The sequence below is a fragment of the Bos indicus x Bos taurus genome, chromosome 19 (genome assembly GCF_003369695.1).
Source record: "Bos indicus x Bos taurus breed Angus x Brahman F1 hybrid chromosome 19, Bos_hybrid_MaternalHap_v2.0, whole genome shotgun sequence".
NCBI classification, from domain to species: domain Eukaryota; kingdom Metazoa; phylum Chordata; class Mammalia; order Artiodactyla; family Bovidae; genus Bos; species Bos indicus x Bos taurus.
Window position 1 is genome coordinate 13,502,669 of NC_040094.1, and position 15,329 is coordinate 13,517,997.

Genomic DNA, 15,329 nt, shown 5'->3' on the forward strand with positions numbered 1-15,329 from the left:
TCATCAGCATCACTTTAGCACCTTCATGATCTGACCTTGACCATTGAAAACTCAGATGCTATGCTATCATCCAAAATATGAAAGGCAGCATTTATATAATTATTGAGTTCAAATACCAGCTCTGCTGGGACTCATTAATTTTCTAGAGTACAACCGAAAGGCTTTCTTCCTTCAATTGAGGGCAGACTGCAACAAAAATGGCCTAGTTTTACCACTTTCTCCTCTGTTCAGCCAGTTCACAAGGGCCTGCAAATGGATTCCAATTCTGGAATTAGCACCTTAAGGTAAGAATTGATTGTTGATATGAAATTAAAATAACTGGGTATTTGCATTCTTTTACTTGCCACTTCTGGTAACCCTATTTAAGGCCAACCACAGCTTTCCTCGGTTCATTGATTACAGAGTAAATACTGGTGTAGACTGAGAAGAGGACTAAGTGTGTTTGTTTCCTTCTTTCTTACCAAACTATTTAACCTTTTAACATTGACATACCGAGGTGAACTGGAAGAGCCACTTCCAATTCTTTTAGCTCTTAAGTGTCAGCACATTATTATCATCGTTGTTTTCAGGTTTTACATTGCTATAGCATGACTATGAGACCGACAGTGTCACTAATTACGACAATTTCCTTAAACTAGAGCAGAAAGATGTTGCATGAAGTTCTTGAAATCTAAGACACGGGAAATTAAGTTACATAAGTTAGCAGATGTTCAGGCTGAGGATGGAAGAGCGCTGTAACAACAACTCTCAATTATTTCTCCCCTGAGGCTGGGACTAGACCTACGGGAGAAAGTTGAAATCTTCCTTTCTGTTTTACCAGTAAGTCATATCACGGCCAACACTTAGCCCTTTTTCTCTCACCACTATTTGTAATTCCATAATCAGGCTAACCGCCCCACCAGATTTTTCTAAAGTGGTTCTTTTTGTTTTCTGTTTTTTTTTTTTTTTTTTCCGGTAAATTTCATCAGGAAAAAGAAACAGTAAAGTTCAAACAGTGCAAATGGTTACACAACGCAAGTCTCCCTTTCATCCTGATCCCTAGTTCTAGGCCGAAGGTTCCTAACTCGATTTAGGAACCGGAGCCGAAGGGAATGTTTCCAGAGCAATGTGAATTCTCTGAACGTGCGATCTTCAGTGGACTGATAATTATCATCCAAACTTTTGCCTGCACCTCGAAAAGGTCCTAGAACTCCCGAAGAAGGACTGGCTGAAAGGAGAGATGAAGCTGGAGACTCGGCAGCAGCTGGTAAAAACCTGTCATGACTCGTCCCAGCGAAAAAAAAGTCCCCCCTCAACCACCCAGCCCCGGTCCCCATGGAAAAACTCTGTTCCCCGTGGGCGGGATTTTTCCTTCCCGAGTCGCCTGCCGCATTCCTGCCCTCCGGCGTGTCGGCGTGCGCTGACGTCATGACGCCGCGCGCGCGCAGTCCCGCCCCTGCAGAGCTCGGTGCTGGGACGGAGCCCGGGGTGCTCGCAGACCCGGAATGTGAGGCCTCGGCGCGGCTGGCCCCGTTTCTCTGGCGAGCTCTCCCCGCAGGGTCTGCGCCCGCCGCCCGCAGCTCAGCCGGGAGGAGTCAGGGCGGCCGCGCCCTTCTGCCGTGTGCCCGCGTGGCCGCCGCCGCCGCCGCCCCTCGGAATCCTCCGGGGCCGCTGAGGAGTTCGCTACGGAGGGAGGCGGGGGCCTTCGGGAGGAGGAGGCGGAGGAGGCGGAGGAGGCGGAGAGAAGGAAGATGGCGGCCGTGGAGCTCGAGTGGATCCCAGAGACTCTCTATAACACCGCCATCTCCGCTGTGGTGGATAACTACATCCGCTCTCGCCGCGACATCCGCTCCTTGCCGGAGAACATCCAGTTCGACGTGTACTACAAGGTACGGGCCGTGGACCCGCTCTTCCCGCCGCAGCCCCTGGGGCCGCACCCCCTTCCACGTCCGCGAACCCCCGCGTTTAACCCCTCACCCCTCGTAGTGGGATCGGCGCCCCGAGACCTCTGGGGCGGTGCCGGGCTGTCCGGTGTAGAAACGCTCCATCTGCTATCTTCTGTGTCTCAAACTCTCGTGCCTTGATGGATGGGATGCCTCTTCGCAGTGAGACTTTCCCCCCTCGGCTTTTGGTGTTCCCTCGTACCTCGGGGCCCCTTTGGGGTAGGCCTCTTTTGCTTGGACTTCCTCTATTGCGCCCTTGTCCCACTCAGCCCTTGGCTTCCAGCCTGTGACTTCGGGAATATTTTCTGCCCTCTCTTCCCCAATTAAGTGTCAGCATCAGCTGGACTTTTGTTTTGCTGTTTCCCCCTCCTTTCTGCCTTCTCCTCTCGCCTCCCTCCTTTGCAAGTATTTTTCTTTTCTTGCTTCGTGTCACCTTTCTCGTCGGTCATTGGGAGGAAGTTGGGGAATTATTGGAAGTAATGGTGTGCCTTATTCGCGTATCCTTTGAAGCTGTGGTTTTTGTTTATATTGACCCTTGCGGTTGAATAGGCGGTTTTATTAATACGAGAATGGTGATAAACTACCTGAAAGGAAGAAAGTCTTTCTTTTTAAAAAAACAAAAAACACTTGAGAATTTAAATCATGTTCCTGTAGTTGAAAGTTGTAATCTTGCAGCATTCCTAAATCGCTCCCCCTCAAAAATCTGAACAAAAAGCCTCCAAGTTCAGTCTCCAAGGAGGTTCAAGGGTAAGTGTCTTTAGACGTGGACAGTCTTGCAGTGTTTAGAGAGGGAGGAGAACTTTATGGACTCGGAGCCTCCCTTTTCCTCTCCCCCCACATTTGAATGTGAACAGTGGCCTTATTATTCAGTCCTCTTTGCCTTGAATCGGCGTGGATATCTCCTCGTCTCCAGTAGCCACCCACGCAGAATTTGACCAGAAGTAAAAGTATGATTTATTTTTTAGATCTAAACACTTCCTCTTGATTTGTAAGTTGGCTGGAACATTGTAAACTAAGATTTAACAGATGTGTATGTTCTTACATATATATGGTGTTTTATGGCAGTTGTTTCACTGGGAAGATTGCCCGCTTTCTCCACCCCAGAATATTTTTTTAGAAAGCTGCTGACTTGCTACATTCTATCTACTAAATCCAGCTGCTTTACACCAGTTTAACAATTTTTACCCCCTAGATATTTGGAGAATATTCATTTTGGTCATTTATATTATTATTTGGGGGTGGGTGGTTAAGGAAAAATCTCCCTTTATTCCAGATCCCTTTGATACATTGATTTGCTTTTGTGTGTGTCTAAGGAAGTTTTGTGTATTTAAAATGTATTCCTCGCAGGAAGGATGAGTTAAGAGTTCTTTCCCAGCCTGGGAAACTGCAACTTTGTGTGTATGCTAACTGTATCCATTTTATTAAATCCTATGTTGTAACCTTTTACACTTTTTAGAGAAAATCATTGGAAATTTAATCAAAGTACATTCATTGGTTGAATTTCTTCAAAGTACTTGGATATCTTTCTAGTAACTTTCATTTCTAATTGAAGCTTTTCATTAGAGCATTATTAATAGTGAATGAACAGATGGTGCTTTTGGCCACATTTTGTGTTTCATATAGCCCACAGAGTTTTAATATGGCGTCTTTTGGGTACACTTTTTATTCCTTAATAGTTGTCTGCCTGTTGGGAATGTGGAAAGGAAGGTATTTAACATATGCCTGAAACTGTAAGTGCTCTTACACAGTTATTTTAAGCCTCACAATTAAACTAAATTAGGGTATTAACTTGTTTTATAAGTGAGAAAGTGAAGTAATTTAGTCAGGGTCTCATATCCAGTATGGAGAAAGCAGTGGCACCCCACTCCAGTACTCTTGCCTGGAAAATCCCATGGACGGAGGAGCCTGGTGGGCTGCAGTCCATGGGGTTGCTAGGAGTCAGACACAGCTGAGCAACTTCACTTTAACTTTTCACTTTCATGCATTGGAGGAGGAAATGGCATCCCACTCCAGTGTTTTTGCCTGGAGAATCCCAGGGATGGGGGAGCCTGGTGGGCTGCCATCTATGGGGTCGCACAGAGTCGGACACGACTGAAGCCACTTAGCAGCAGCAGCATACCCAGTATTCTCTTTACCTTGCTTTCTTGCTTACTGTTGAGTGTTTCCAGTTTTCTCCAGTTTATAGTTTCCAAGGAGAACCCATAATCAGATCCCTCCAGTTGCCCCAACTGCCATCAATAGGCATAGTCACAGACAAAATTATAGTGTTTGTGCATCAAAAATTCCCCCATCCTGATTCACTGTAGTTCACTGTCACTCGGTTAGTTTTTGTCGGTAGCTTCAGGTGCAGCTTTAGAAAATGGGGTTATGGAATAAACAGGAGATGAAGAAGCAGGTGTGCTGACTGCTCCTAAGAAGGGAAGGGAGAGAGAGGGATGATCTGTAGAAGGGTAAAATGTGAAAGTTGTTAAAGTTTAAGGATGGAAGATGTTAAAATATACTTCTTGTCTGAATGACAGACACCAAAACAGAGTGAGAGGTTGAGTATACAAGTGAGGCAGGAAATAAGTTATGGAGCAGAGACCCTGAATAGAGACACTAATTGAATGAGCTTTGCCCCTTCTTTCACCATCCATAAATTAAGGTACCAGTCTTTCATTGGAGTTGGGGAAGACTACTTCTTCCTCTAAGATCAGATGGAAAGAGGTAAAGACATGAAGTATAACATAAGTAAGATTGCGAAGAATGGTTGTAAGGAATTAGGATAAGATCGCTTGCTGGCAGTAAGGGACAGGAGTGGCGGCTTTTATGTAGAAAGGCTAAACAGAAGTTGGAATGGCTGCTAAGGTGTATATGTTTTTTAAAAAATTGACAGAAGATATAGATGGTTCAATAAAACAGTACTGAATAATGTCTCTGACTCAGATCGATGTTTTGCTAAGGGCACTCAACGATTTGGGAACAGAAGTAGATAAAGCGAATAGAAAGAATTGTGAAATTATATACCAAGTAAAAGCAAATAGAGTGAAGGTCTGGGTTCCTCAAAGATGCAGTTTGTGATCTTTTTATTGTAACTGCTGAATGGTCTGTTTTGTATCCTGTTCCAGTGACAGAATTTGCCATAGAGTTAACTTTTGACCAGGTGAAGTGTCTCAGTAATGTGTTTTATTTTTTGTTTTCAGTCTTTAACTTAGTAATTTGGGGGTTTTAAAAATTATTATTTTAAGTCTTCTGCTAAAAAACATATGAATGAATTCCTGATTTAGTATTAGAATTGTATTTTTTCTTCATTTTTTGTGTTTATTTCTATTCTTAGTTATCTTCACTCTCAACTAATATTCTCATAATCTTTTTAAATTGGCTGGTAACAAATTGCAAAAAAATTTCTTGCAACATATTTGACAACCAAAGAGTTAATGTTTTTTCACATTAGAAAGCTCTTAGGATTAATAAATTGAGAACAGGAAATTCTCTGGTGATCCATTAGTTGGGATTCTGCACTTTCACAGTCAAGGACCAAGGTTTGATCCCTGGTTGGGGAATCTCCAAGCCCTATGGTGTGGCCAAAGATAAATAAAAAAATAGCAAAAACTTTAGTGGGAGTGGGGCATAAAAGAACATAAATCGGCAGCCACACCCTGTATATGGATGGAAAGGTAATGTGTTATAAATTTGTCAGCTCATGTCAGTTTAAGCTTTGAATTTATTGCAAGTTGAATCAGAATCTCAGGATTTTACTAGGTATAGGAAACTTATTAAATATGATGCTTACATGGAGGAATTAATTACCTGAGAATAAATGAGCCAAGGAAAATGTTAAATGTACAACATTCAGGATAGTCAAGTATATTAGAAGACCATATTTATTGTAAAACAATACAGTATTGGAAAAAGAAGAGCAAAGAAGGAAATTGATTTCTAGGACATAGTAGACAGTCTACATGGAAGCTAAAGCATATATAAGAATTTGTTTATGTACTAAAGTTACAGGGCAATGCTGTATTTAAACAGTTGGGAGGAAGCTGGTTATCTGGGAGGAGTGTTGGACCTCTACTTAACACTTTACACCAAAATGAATTCCAAGCAAATTAAAGATTTAAATATGGCAAATGGTATCTTAAAAGCACCAAAATAAATTACTGGGTCAGTATCTTACAGTGGGAATGACTGAAATTCTTCTTTAAAGAAATTATTTTTAAAGTAATTTACAAATTTAAAAAGTGTCAAATATTACAAAAATGAGTAATGTAGAATGTTAAGTTCTCTGTTATTCATCTTGCCAACGCTGTAATACTGTCCTGGCTTAGCGAAGGCTTCTCTAAGCATGAAACCAAAACCCAGGATGAAAAAAAGAAATGGATTCTGTTGAATACATTAAAAATTAGGGGGGAAATTGAAAGTACATTTTTTTAAAAAGACTATGCAAATGAGCATAGAGACAGCATATTAAAAAGCAGAGACATTACTTTGCCAACAAAAGTCCTAGAGTCAAAGCTATGGGTTTTCAAGTAGTTGTGTTTAGATGTGAGAGTTGGACTATAAAGAAAGCTGAGCACCGAAGAATTGATGCTTTTGAACTGTGGTGTTGGAGAAGACTCTTGAGAGTCCCTTGGACTGCAAGGAGATCCAACCAGTTCATCTTAAAGGAGATCAGTCCTGAATGTTTATTGGAAGGACTGATGTTGAAGCTGAAACTCCAATACTTCGGCCACCTGATGCAGAGAGCTGACTCATTTGAAAAGACCCTGATGCCGGGAAAGATTGAAGGCGGGAGGAGAAGGGGACGACAGAGGATGAGATGGTTGGATGGCATCACCAACTCAAAGGACATGAGTTTGAGCAAGCTCCAGTAGTTGGTCATGGACAGGGAGGCCTGGCGTGTTGCAGTCCATGGGGTCGCAAAGAGTCAGACATTGAGCAACTGAACTGAACTGAATTGATGCAAATGACATTTGTCAGGTATGAATTTCCTAATACAGAAAGATCTGATGTTCACCAGTATATAAAGTACAACCAGCTGATTTCCAGAAGACCTGAAGAGCTAGCTCACAGAACACGAAAATATGAATGGCTAATAAACAACAAATGAAATGCAAATTAAAGTGCAATGTCAAGCCAAGTCAATCATGAAGAAGAAATCTGGAGAACTTACACCATCAAATATGGAGCTGTAACAGATAGGATAATATGGGATTGCCATATAAATAGACAGCCCAGTGGAAGAGTTCAGTCCAGTAACAGACTGACACATGTACTGTCACCTGGTTTATGACAAAGGTGACATAGTGGTACAATGGGGAAAGGAAGATCAAATAAATAGTGTTGGTTCGTTGGATATCCATGTAGAGGGAGAAAGATCATGATCTTATACACAATTACCATTTTTGGTGGATTGCTGATCTGAATGTGGAAAACAGTGTTTTAGGAAAAAGTTTTCACTGTGTCAGCAAAAATATATTAAATAGGATACAAAAAATGAGCTAAATGTAAAAGGTAATTTGGTATATTGGCCTATTTTAAGATTAAGAATATCTGTTTATTAAAAGATACCATTAAAAGAGTGAAAAGCGAAGCCACAGAGTGGGAGGAAATATTTGCAGCACATATTATCTCATAAAAGATTCATCTTGCATCTAAAAGACTAGAAATAAACAAGAAATAGCTAATTCTTTTAAATGAGAAAATAATTTCAATAGACATCCAAAAAGAGGACATTCAAAGGTCCAGTGAAACATTTTGGAAAGATGCTCAACCTCATTTTGTCTTCAGGGAAATTGCTGTTCTACTATACTCTCTTCAGAATGACTAAATGAAAAAGAAGTGTTGGTAAGGATATGGAGCAATCAGAACTCTCATAAACTGTTAGTGGAAGTGTTAATTGATACACCATTTTGGAAAACTCACATTGTCTACTATAAAGTGTGCATATGCGTGTATACACACACCGTATACCCCAGTAATTCCTCCTCACGATTATAACAGTAAGGTTCATAGCAACACTATTCATAATAACCAAAAAAATGGAAACTATCCCAATAGCCATCAGTAGGAGAATTATAAATTGTGTAATAGTCATGTAGAGGAATATTTTACAGTAAAATGAATGAATTGCAGTTGTGAAACCATATGGATATATCTCACAGGTGACATTAAGTGAAAGAAATCAGCAAAGGAGTATATACCAGAGGCTCCCAAACTTTCTCCCTTCACAGCACCTTTAGGTCAAAAGAAATACCTGACAGCTCTGTTAATTAAGTAGTTAGATATAAAAAACTGAATAATACTTAAGTCCTAAAAACACAAGAACCATTAAAAAAAATGAATAAACAGAAATTGAAAGAGTATTTTACTCCATTCTTAAATAAGCATGATTACTTACTACTGAAATGTGTGTATGTGTCAGACACTGTACAACTTCTCAGATCTTGAAATTGAATTGGAAACTACCATTCTTATTTTCTGTTACATGAGTTTTGCACGTTCCTTTTATCATGACAACCACCAAAAATGCTGCTTCACAAAGATAAGATGTCATTGAAAGAAATATAGCAGTCTAGTATTTGGCATGGTTTTATATAAATGTTGAATGTTGTACCTTTCAAGTTTAAAATATCTTGCAGTGCCCCAGGGCATTTTGGTGCAGCGTGGAAAATGTGGATCTATAATGTGTGGTTCCATTTACATAAGGTTCAAAAACAGGCTTAAAAAATGAAAAGTGTTTTAAGTTTGGAGAGGTTGCCCTTGGCGGGTAGTGACAGTGCAGGGCGCGAAGGGAGATATCTGGGATTCTGATGGTGCTCGGTTTCGTTAATGTCATCTGCATGTTGGTATCTGGGCATGTTCACTTTGTGAAAATGTATTGAACTTTGCGTTCTTTTATTTTTCTTTTTAAAATTATGTATTTTTTATTGAAGTATAATTGATGTACAATATTATATATGTTACAGATATACAATATAGTGATTCACAATTTTCAAAGGTTATACTCCATTTATATTATTGTAAAATATTGGCTGTGTTCCCTGTGTTGTACAATATGTTCCTGTAGCTTATTTTATACGTAATAGTTTGTACTTCTTAGAGCTTTACATTTTAAATATAAGTTGTGCACTCATCTGTGTATATGTCATATATCAGTAAAAAGGTTTAAAGATTACCATTCCTCTTCACTTGCCAGATTAGCATGGTTTAATGATTCAAAAAACTCTTATCCTTTAATCTACAATACCATGAAATTTTCCTATAGGAATGCTTGTTGACTGTACAGGAAATTCTGTTCAGGAAAGTTAAGTACAGTATTGTTCATGGTGGCAAAAATTGAAAACAACTGTTTGCTCATCAATCAGGAATGGAATATTGTACATCATTTAGAAAGAATGAGAATGCTGGATATATTGGTGTAAAGAGTACACGGGGAGAATAAAAGCTTGTCACAAAGTAGTATGAATAACAATCATGTTTGTTGTTTTTAAATGAGCGAATATATGTGTACATTTGAGTACATGTTGAAAAAAAACCTAGAGGAACACAAAATTTCAGTAATATTTATTCAAGGGAAAGAATTGTAGTTGTTTTTAACTTTGTACATATATTCTCTGTATATTTTTATACTAGAATTTTTATGATTTATTTTATTGTATAAAAGAAGTAAAATTGAATTTTTAAGAATAATCTATCTGTCACATGAAGTTGTACTAAGAGGGGAATAGCCTAAAAGCCGATACTCTAAAATATTAGTGTGACTAAGAAGTCAGATGGCACAGCAAAGAATCTGCCTGCAATGCAGGAGACCTGGGTTTGATCCTTGGGTCTTCTGTTTTCAGGGGTTTCCCTGATGGCTCAGGTGGTAAAGAATCTGCCTGCAATGTGGGAGACCCAGGTTCAAGCCCTGGGTCAGGAAGATCCCCTGGAGAGGGGAATGGCAACCCACTCCACTATTCTTGCCTTGAGAATTCCATGGACAGAGGAGCCTAGTGGGCTGTAGTCCATGGGTTCGCAAAGAGTCGGACTCGACTGAACGACTAAACACTTTTACTTTCACATAAGAAGTAGGTCAAGGTGATTGGTTTAAAAGAAAAATAAGTCAACTAATTAAGTAGTTAATTGGCCACATTAATTCACTAGTTAGCCACATCAAGAAATGTGAGAGAAAGCTCACATTCTCAAAACTAGGAATGAGAAAGTAAAAATAACCATGGATACAATGGAAAGGGGGAAGATAGTCTTTTAAGTTGTAGCATCATTCGCTTTAGATGTAGCATAGCTTATATGCATGCATGCTGAGTTGCTTCAGTTGTGTCTGATTCTGTGCAACCCCGTGGACTGTAGCCCACCAGGGTCCTCTGTCCATTGGATTCTCCAGGCAAGAATGCTGGAGTGGGTTGCCATTTCCTCTTACAGAGGATCTTTCCGACTAGGAAAGTACAAATAACCAAAGAGAAGTTGATAGACTAAAACCATAAAAGAAGTTAAATTATATTTTCCCCTTTGTCCACGTGCCTCCACAGCAGACAAAACTCCCACATTATTAAACTATCTTGGGTATAGTCAAAGAATAGTTGATACTATTGATACTTTTTTAAAGATTTATTTTTGTCTGTACTGAGTCTTCATTGCTGATTGTAGGACTTCTCTAGTTGCAGGGAGTGGGGGTTCCTCCTCAGTTGCCATCAAAGAGGTCAAAGAGCTTCTTACTGCGGTGGCTTCTCTTGTTGCAGAGCACTGGCTCTAGGATGCTTATGTCTGCGTATGAGCAAAGTTGCTTCAGTTGTGCCTGACTCTGTGTGACCTATGAACTGGAGTCTGTCAGGCTCCTCTGTCCATGGAATTCTCCAGGCAAGAATACTGGAATGGGTTGCCATGCCTTCCTCTGAGGGATCTTTCCGACCCAGAGATCGAACCAGAGTATCTTGCATCTCTTGTATTGGCATGCAGGTTCTTTACCACCGAGCCACCAGGGAAGCCCTGGTTTTCTCTTTTATAAGTTCCTTTCTATGTTTTCTAATTTAAAAAAAAAAAAAAAAGCATCTCTGCTGGAATCAAAGGAAACAATATTTGTTTCTATTTTTTGGCTACATGGCATATGGGATCTCAGTTCCCTTAGTTCCCTGATCAGGGATTAAACCCTTGCCCTGCAGTGAAAGGAAGGAGTCTTAACCACTGAATCACCACAGAAGTCCCCAAAACAAATGTTTTAAAGTTGGCTATCTAGAATACAGAATGAGGTTTTTTGTTTTTAGGGTTTTTTCCCCTAATTTTTAAAAAATTGCAGTGTAGTTAATTTACAGTGTTTCAAGTGCAGGGCATGACATCTCATATAGAGACAGAATGTTTTCTTATAGCCATGGACTGTAGCCTGCCAGGCTGCTCTGTCCATGGGATTCTCCAGGCAAGAATACTGAAGTGGGTTGCCATTTCCTCCTCCAGTGGATCTTCCCGACCCAGGGATTGAACCTGGGTCTCCCACATTGCAGGCAGATTCCTTACCATCTGAACTACCAGGGAAGCCCCTCTTAAAACCATACTGTCTTCTTTCTACTGCCTCATGGATACACTCCTGATTTTCACCAAGGTTGGTAGTGATGCTTTAAGAAGAGAAGTCAAGAAACTTCTTACCTACATACAGAGATCCCTGATACCTATTTGGTTATATATGACTGGTTATCATTGTTGGCTAGATTTTTCATCTAACTAGACTTTTGGGGCTTCCCTCATTGCTCAGTTGGTAGAGAATCTGCCTGCAGTGCAGGAGACCCTGGTTGGATTCCTGGGTTGGAGAGATCCACTGGAGAAGGGATAGGCTACCTACTCCAGGATTCTTGGACTTCTCTTGTGGCTCAGCTGGTAAAGAATCCGCCTGCAATGCAGGAGACCTGGGTTCAATCCATGGGTTGGGAAGATCCACTGGAGAAGGGAAAGGCTACTCCAGTATTCTGGCCTGGAGATTCCATGGTCTGTATATTCCATGGGGTCCCAAAGAGTTGGACACGACTGAGCGACCTTCACTTTCAGTTTCAGACTTTTGTTTTGACTTTCCATTTGTATCATGATAGCATCTTCCACCATTAACACAATCATGTTATCTTGAAAATGTTCCATTGACCCACCAAATGAGAGAATTAGAGAATATGGGTTCTAGACGTAAGTTCATTCTTAGAATGATTGGGGGAAAAACTCTTTTAATTTCTCTTTTAATGGATGGTGAATCTAGTATCATATATGTGGACAGTATATTTAAAGTTAGGAAAGGGTTACGTTCCCATTTGAGAGTTAACTATTCCTTGTACTTTAAATAATGTGAATATGTCTACTTAGCTCACTTATCAGTAAACAGAGCACTTTGCCCTGCAAGATGCAAATAATCATATGTTGGTCAGTTGTATATATATTTTTTTAAGTATAATGGAACCAATGAGTGTGGAGCAGCTGAGAAAATGTTATAAAAAGCAATAATAAATTTGTTTACTTGGCTGCATCAGGTCTTAGTGGCAGCACGTGGGATTTTCTTTGTATCCTGTGGACTCTTTCGTTGAGCTTCACGGACTCAATGGCTGTAGCTCATGGACTTAGTTGCTCTGAGGCACGTGGGATCTTAGTTCCCTGACTGGGAATCGAACCCACCTCATCTGTATTGTAAGGTGGATTCTTAACCCCTGGACCACCAGGGAAATCCCATAAGAAGTAAGAAATTTAAATGTTGGTTTACCTCCAGAAGAAAGCATTTCTTTTTTAATTAAATGTGCATTATATTAAGATACTTCTATAGTACTTGCTTTAATCCATGAATGTATAATCTGAGATCACAGTGCACTCAAGCAACAGGTAAAGGACATTACATGTAATATACAGTGTAATGTGAAAATAGAATAAGGAAATTTATATTCCAAAGTGAATTTATTTAGAGCTAAATTTCAAATGAACTTTGAGATTAGAGAACAAGAATAAATGTATCTTACATGTGTTAAACAAAACAAAATATTGCTACTTTTATTTATCTTAGAGGTAAAGGATGTTACTTGTTTAGCGGTAATGGATGCATTATTTTTAGAAAACGTTTTATTATGGAAAAATTAAACGCAAAAGTAGCTGGAATAGAATAATGGATCTCCATGTGTCCATCGCTGAGCTTCAACAGTTACCAATTCTTGGCCAGTTTTACTGCTGAATCTATTTTCTCCAATCCCCTTTCATATAGTATTTGGAAGCACATCATTTAATTTCATCTGTAAATATCTTAGTTGTCATCATACTATTATAACACCAAAGAAAAATTAATAGTAATTCTTTATTAAATTGCCAGTCATTCAAATTTTTGGTTTTTAAGTGTCAAATATGTATATAGTTTTACAGTTTGTTTGGATCAGAATCCAGGTAAGATCTGTGCCTTGGGTGTTGGCTGATAGATCTCTTAAGGCTCTGTTGGTCTGTAGATTCCCTATCCATCTGTTTTCTTATCTTTGCAACTTATTTCTTGAGGAAACAGGATCCGTTTTCCTATAGACTCTACAGAGTTTCCTTTGGTTGTGAGATTCCAGTGATAGACCTCTAAAACATTTTCATCATCCCTTGTAGGTGTTTCAGCCTTTTTGCTTGTGAATACTTCATAGGTTTCACTGGTTTCAGACCAGTTTTTAAAGCCAAATTCAGGATTGGGGGGCTGTAGATTATCTAGGTAGTATGAATTTGGACTGCATACTTACAAATGTCCTAGGCTGGTTTTAGTTTTTCACAGCAGACTTTGCCAAGGCTGTGGGAGATGTTCTAGACTTTTATTCCTGGGTTTAGTGAGTCAGTTCAGTGCCAGATTCCTTTGCTTAAAAGGATCTGCTGCCCTTAATCCTTCCTATCTATCTGGTCATTGCACTCTGGTCCACAACCACTTGGAGCTATAAAACTAGTCTGTTTTTCTTTTCAGCTGTTCTTGAGTTCATGTCTCCTTAATTTGGGGCAGCTGTGAAGTTTCTGCTCTTAATTTCAAACTCGGCTACTTATCCCCAAGTTGTTTTGTAATATTTTATCCAGCATTGCTCTGTTTGGAAAGAGGCTGCAAAGTTTCTGTTTGTCGGTGCTATCTGCCATATTGCCAGAAGTTTGACTCCCATTCCTTTTTAAACCTCTGCCAAAGTGCTTTCTTCATTGGTCTGGGTATTTTATTTGTGTTCCTAAAACACTGCCTGTCTGGGTTGTATAATCTGAACATCATTTATTTTCCTACCTGACAGCCTCTGAATTTTTTGAAATCACAGTTCTTTTTTTTTTTTTTTTTTAATTTTGGCCACACTACATGACGCGTGGGATGTGGGAACTAAGACACGTGGGATCTTAGCTCCCCAGCTAGGGATCGAGCCCACGCTTCCCGCACCCCCTGCAGTGGAAGTGTAGAGTCTTAATCATTGGACCACCAGGGAAGTCCCTGAAATCACAAAACACTTCTCACTGTCTTTGTATTCCAGTGGTGACCATAGTCACCACTATATTCTCCAAAGCTAGGACAATCGGCCTTACACAAATGTTCGTGATATTTATGAAGTTAATTTTAAAAAGTAAGTAGAATGTTCCTAGCTATAATAATCTTGATTTTGATATGAAAATTACAAAGGTTAAACAGGTTCAGTAAGCTGAGAGTTTAATACAATGAATGCACCAGGTACTTGGTAAAAGATCAGATGTCAAATTAGGGAACACCTATTTTTGTCTATAAATTTAAGGAGCTATTACAATTTGTTCTTGATTTTTACATTCAGATACTAGCACCTTATGTTCTGCACTGTAGTTTATTAAGTTTGCATTCAGATTTGTTCTCAGAGTTTATTGTATGGGCACGGAGTGTCAGTACAGTAGAGGACAGGACGGGAGCCTAGCAGATGTCTCTTTAAGATGCTTACAGTCTGATTGAGGAGACAGTAAATAACTGTCAAATCAGGGTTTTTCCCTTAATGTCAGGTTCATCAGATGAATTTGGGCAATTTCAATAAAAAATTATAGAATAGCAGTATTGAATACTTTATACTCTAAATGATAAGCTCCAGAGATAGAGAGTATGTTTTTAATTTTTTGTTTGTTTTTTTCCTCTAAGATTCTGAGTTCTACCCAGAGCAGATTGCTACCAGTTTGGATTTTGCATTCAGATAATACTGAATATGTGTCTGTTCCTAGGCATTGTGTTGGGTATTGAGAATATAGTGGTGAAAGTGGTCAGAGTGTAGAATGTAATGGAATGACATGTTTAACAAATTATCACTTAAGTGAATGTGTGTATGCCTGCCTTGGTGCACCTGTGGAAGAAAAATACGTGTTATGAGCAAATATAACAGGGAACAGAACTTAGTTTGGGGAGTCAAGGGAAGGTCTTGGAAAAAGTGAGGTGTTAGCTGAGACCAATAGGATGGTTACAAATTAACCAAATCA

General features: G+C 39.6%; 1 protein-coding gene across 1 annotated transcript in view; it reads left to right on the forward strand.

The window, feature by feature from the left end:
- The first annotated feature begins 1,424 nt into the window (after window positions 1-1,424).
- The window catches only part of APPBP2 (amyloid beta precursor protein binding protein 2), a 59,783-nt gene continuing 45,878 nt past the window's right edge, over window positions 1,425-15,329 (forward strand). Inside the window, exon 1 of the mRNA XM_027519394.1 lies at window positions 1,425-1,868. Within this exon, the coding sequence (XP_027375195.1) occupies window positions 1,731-1,868 (138 nt within the window). The 5' untranslated portion in view covers window positions 1,425-1,730. The remainder of the gene's footprint in view (window positions 1,869-15,329) is intronic.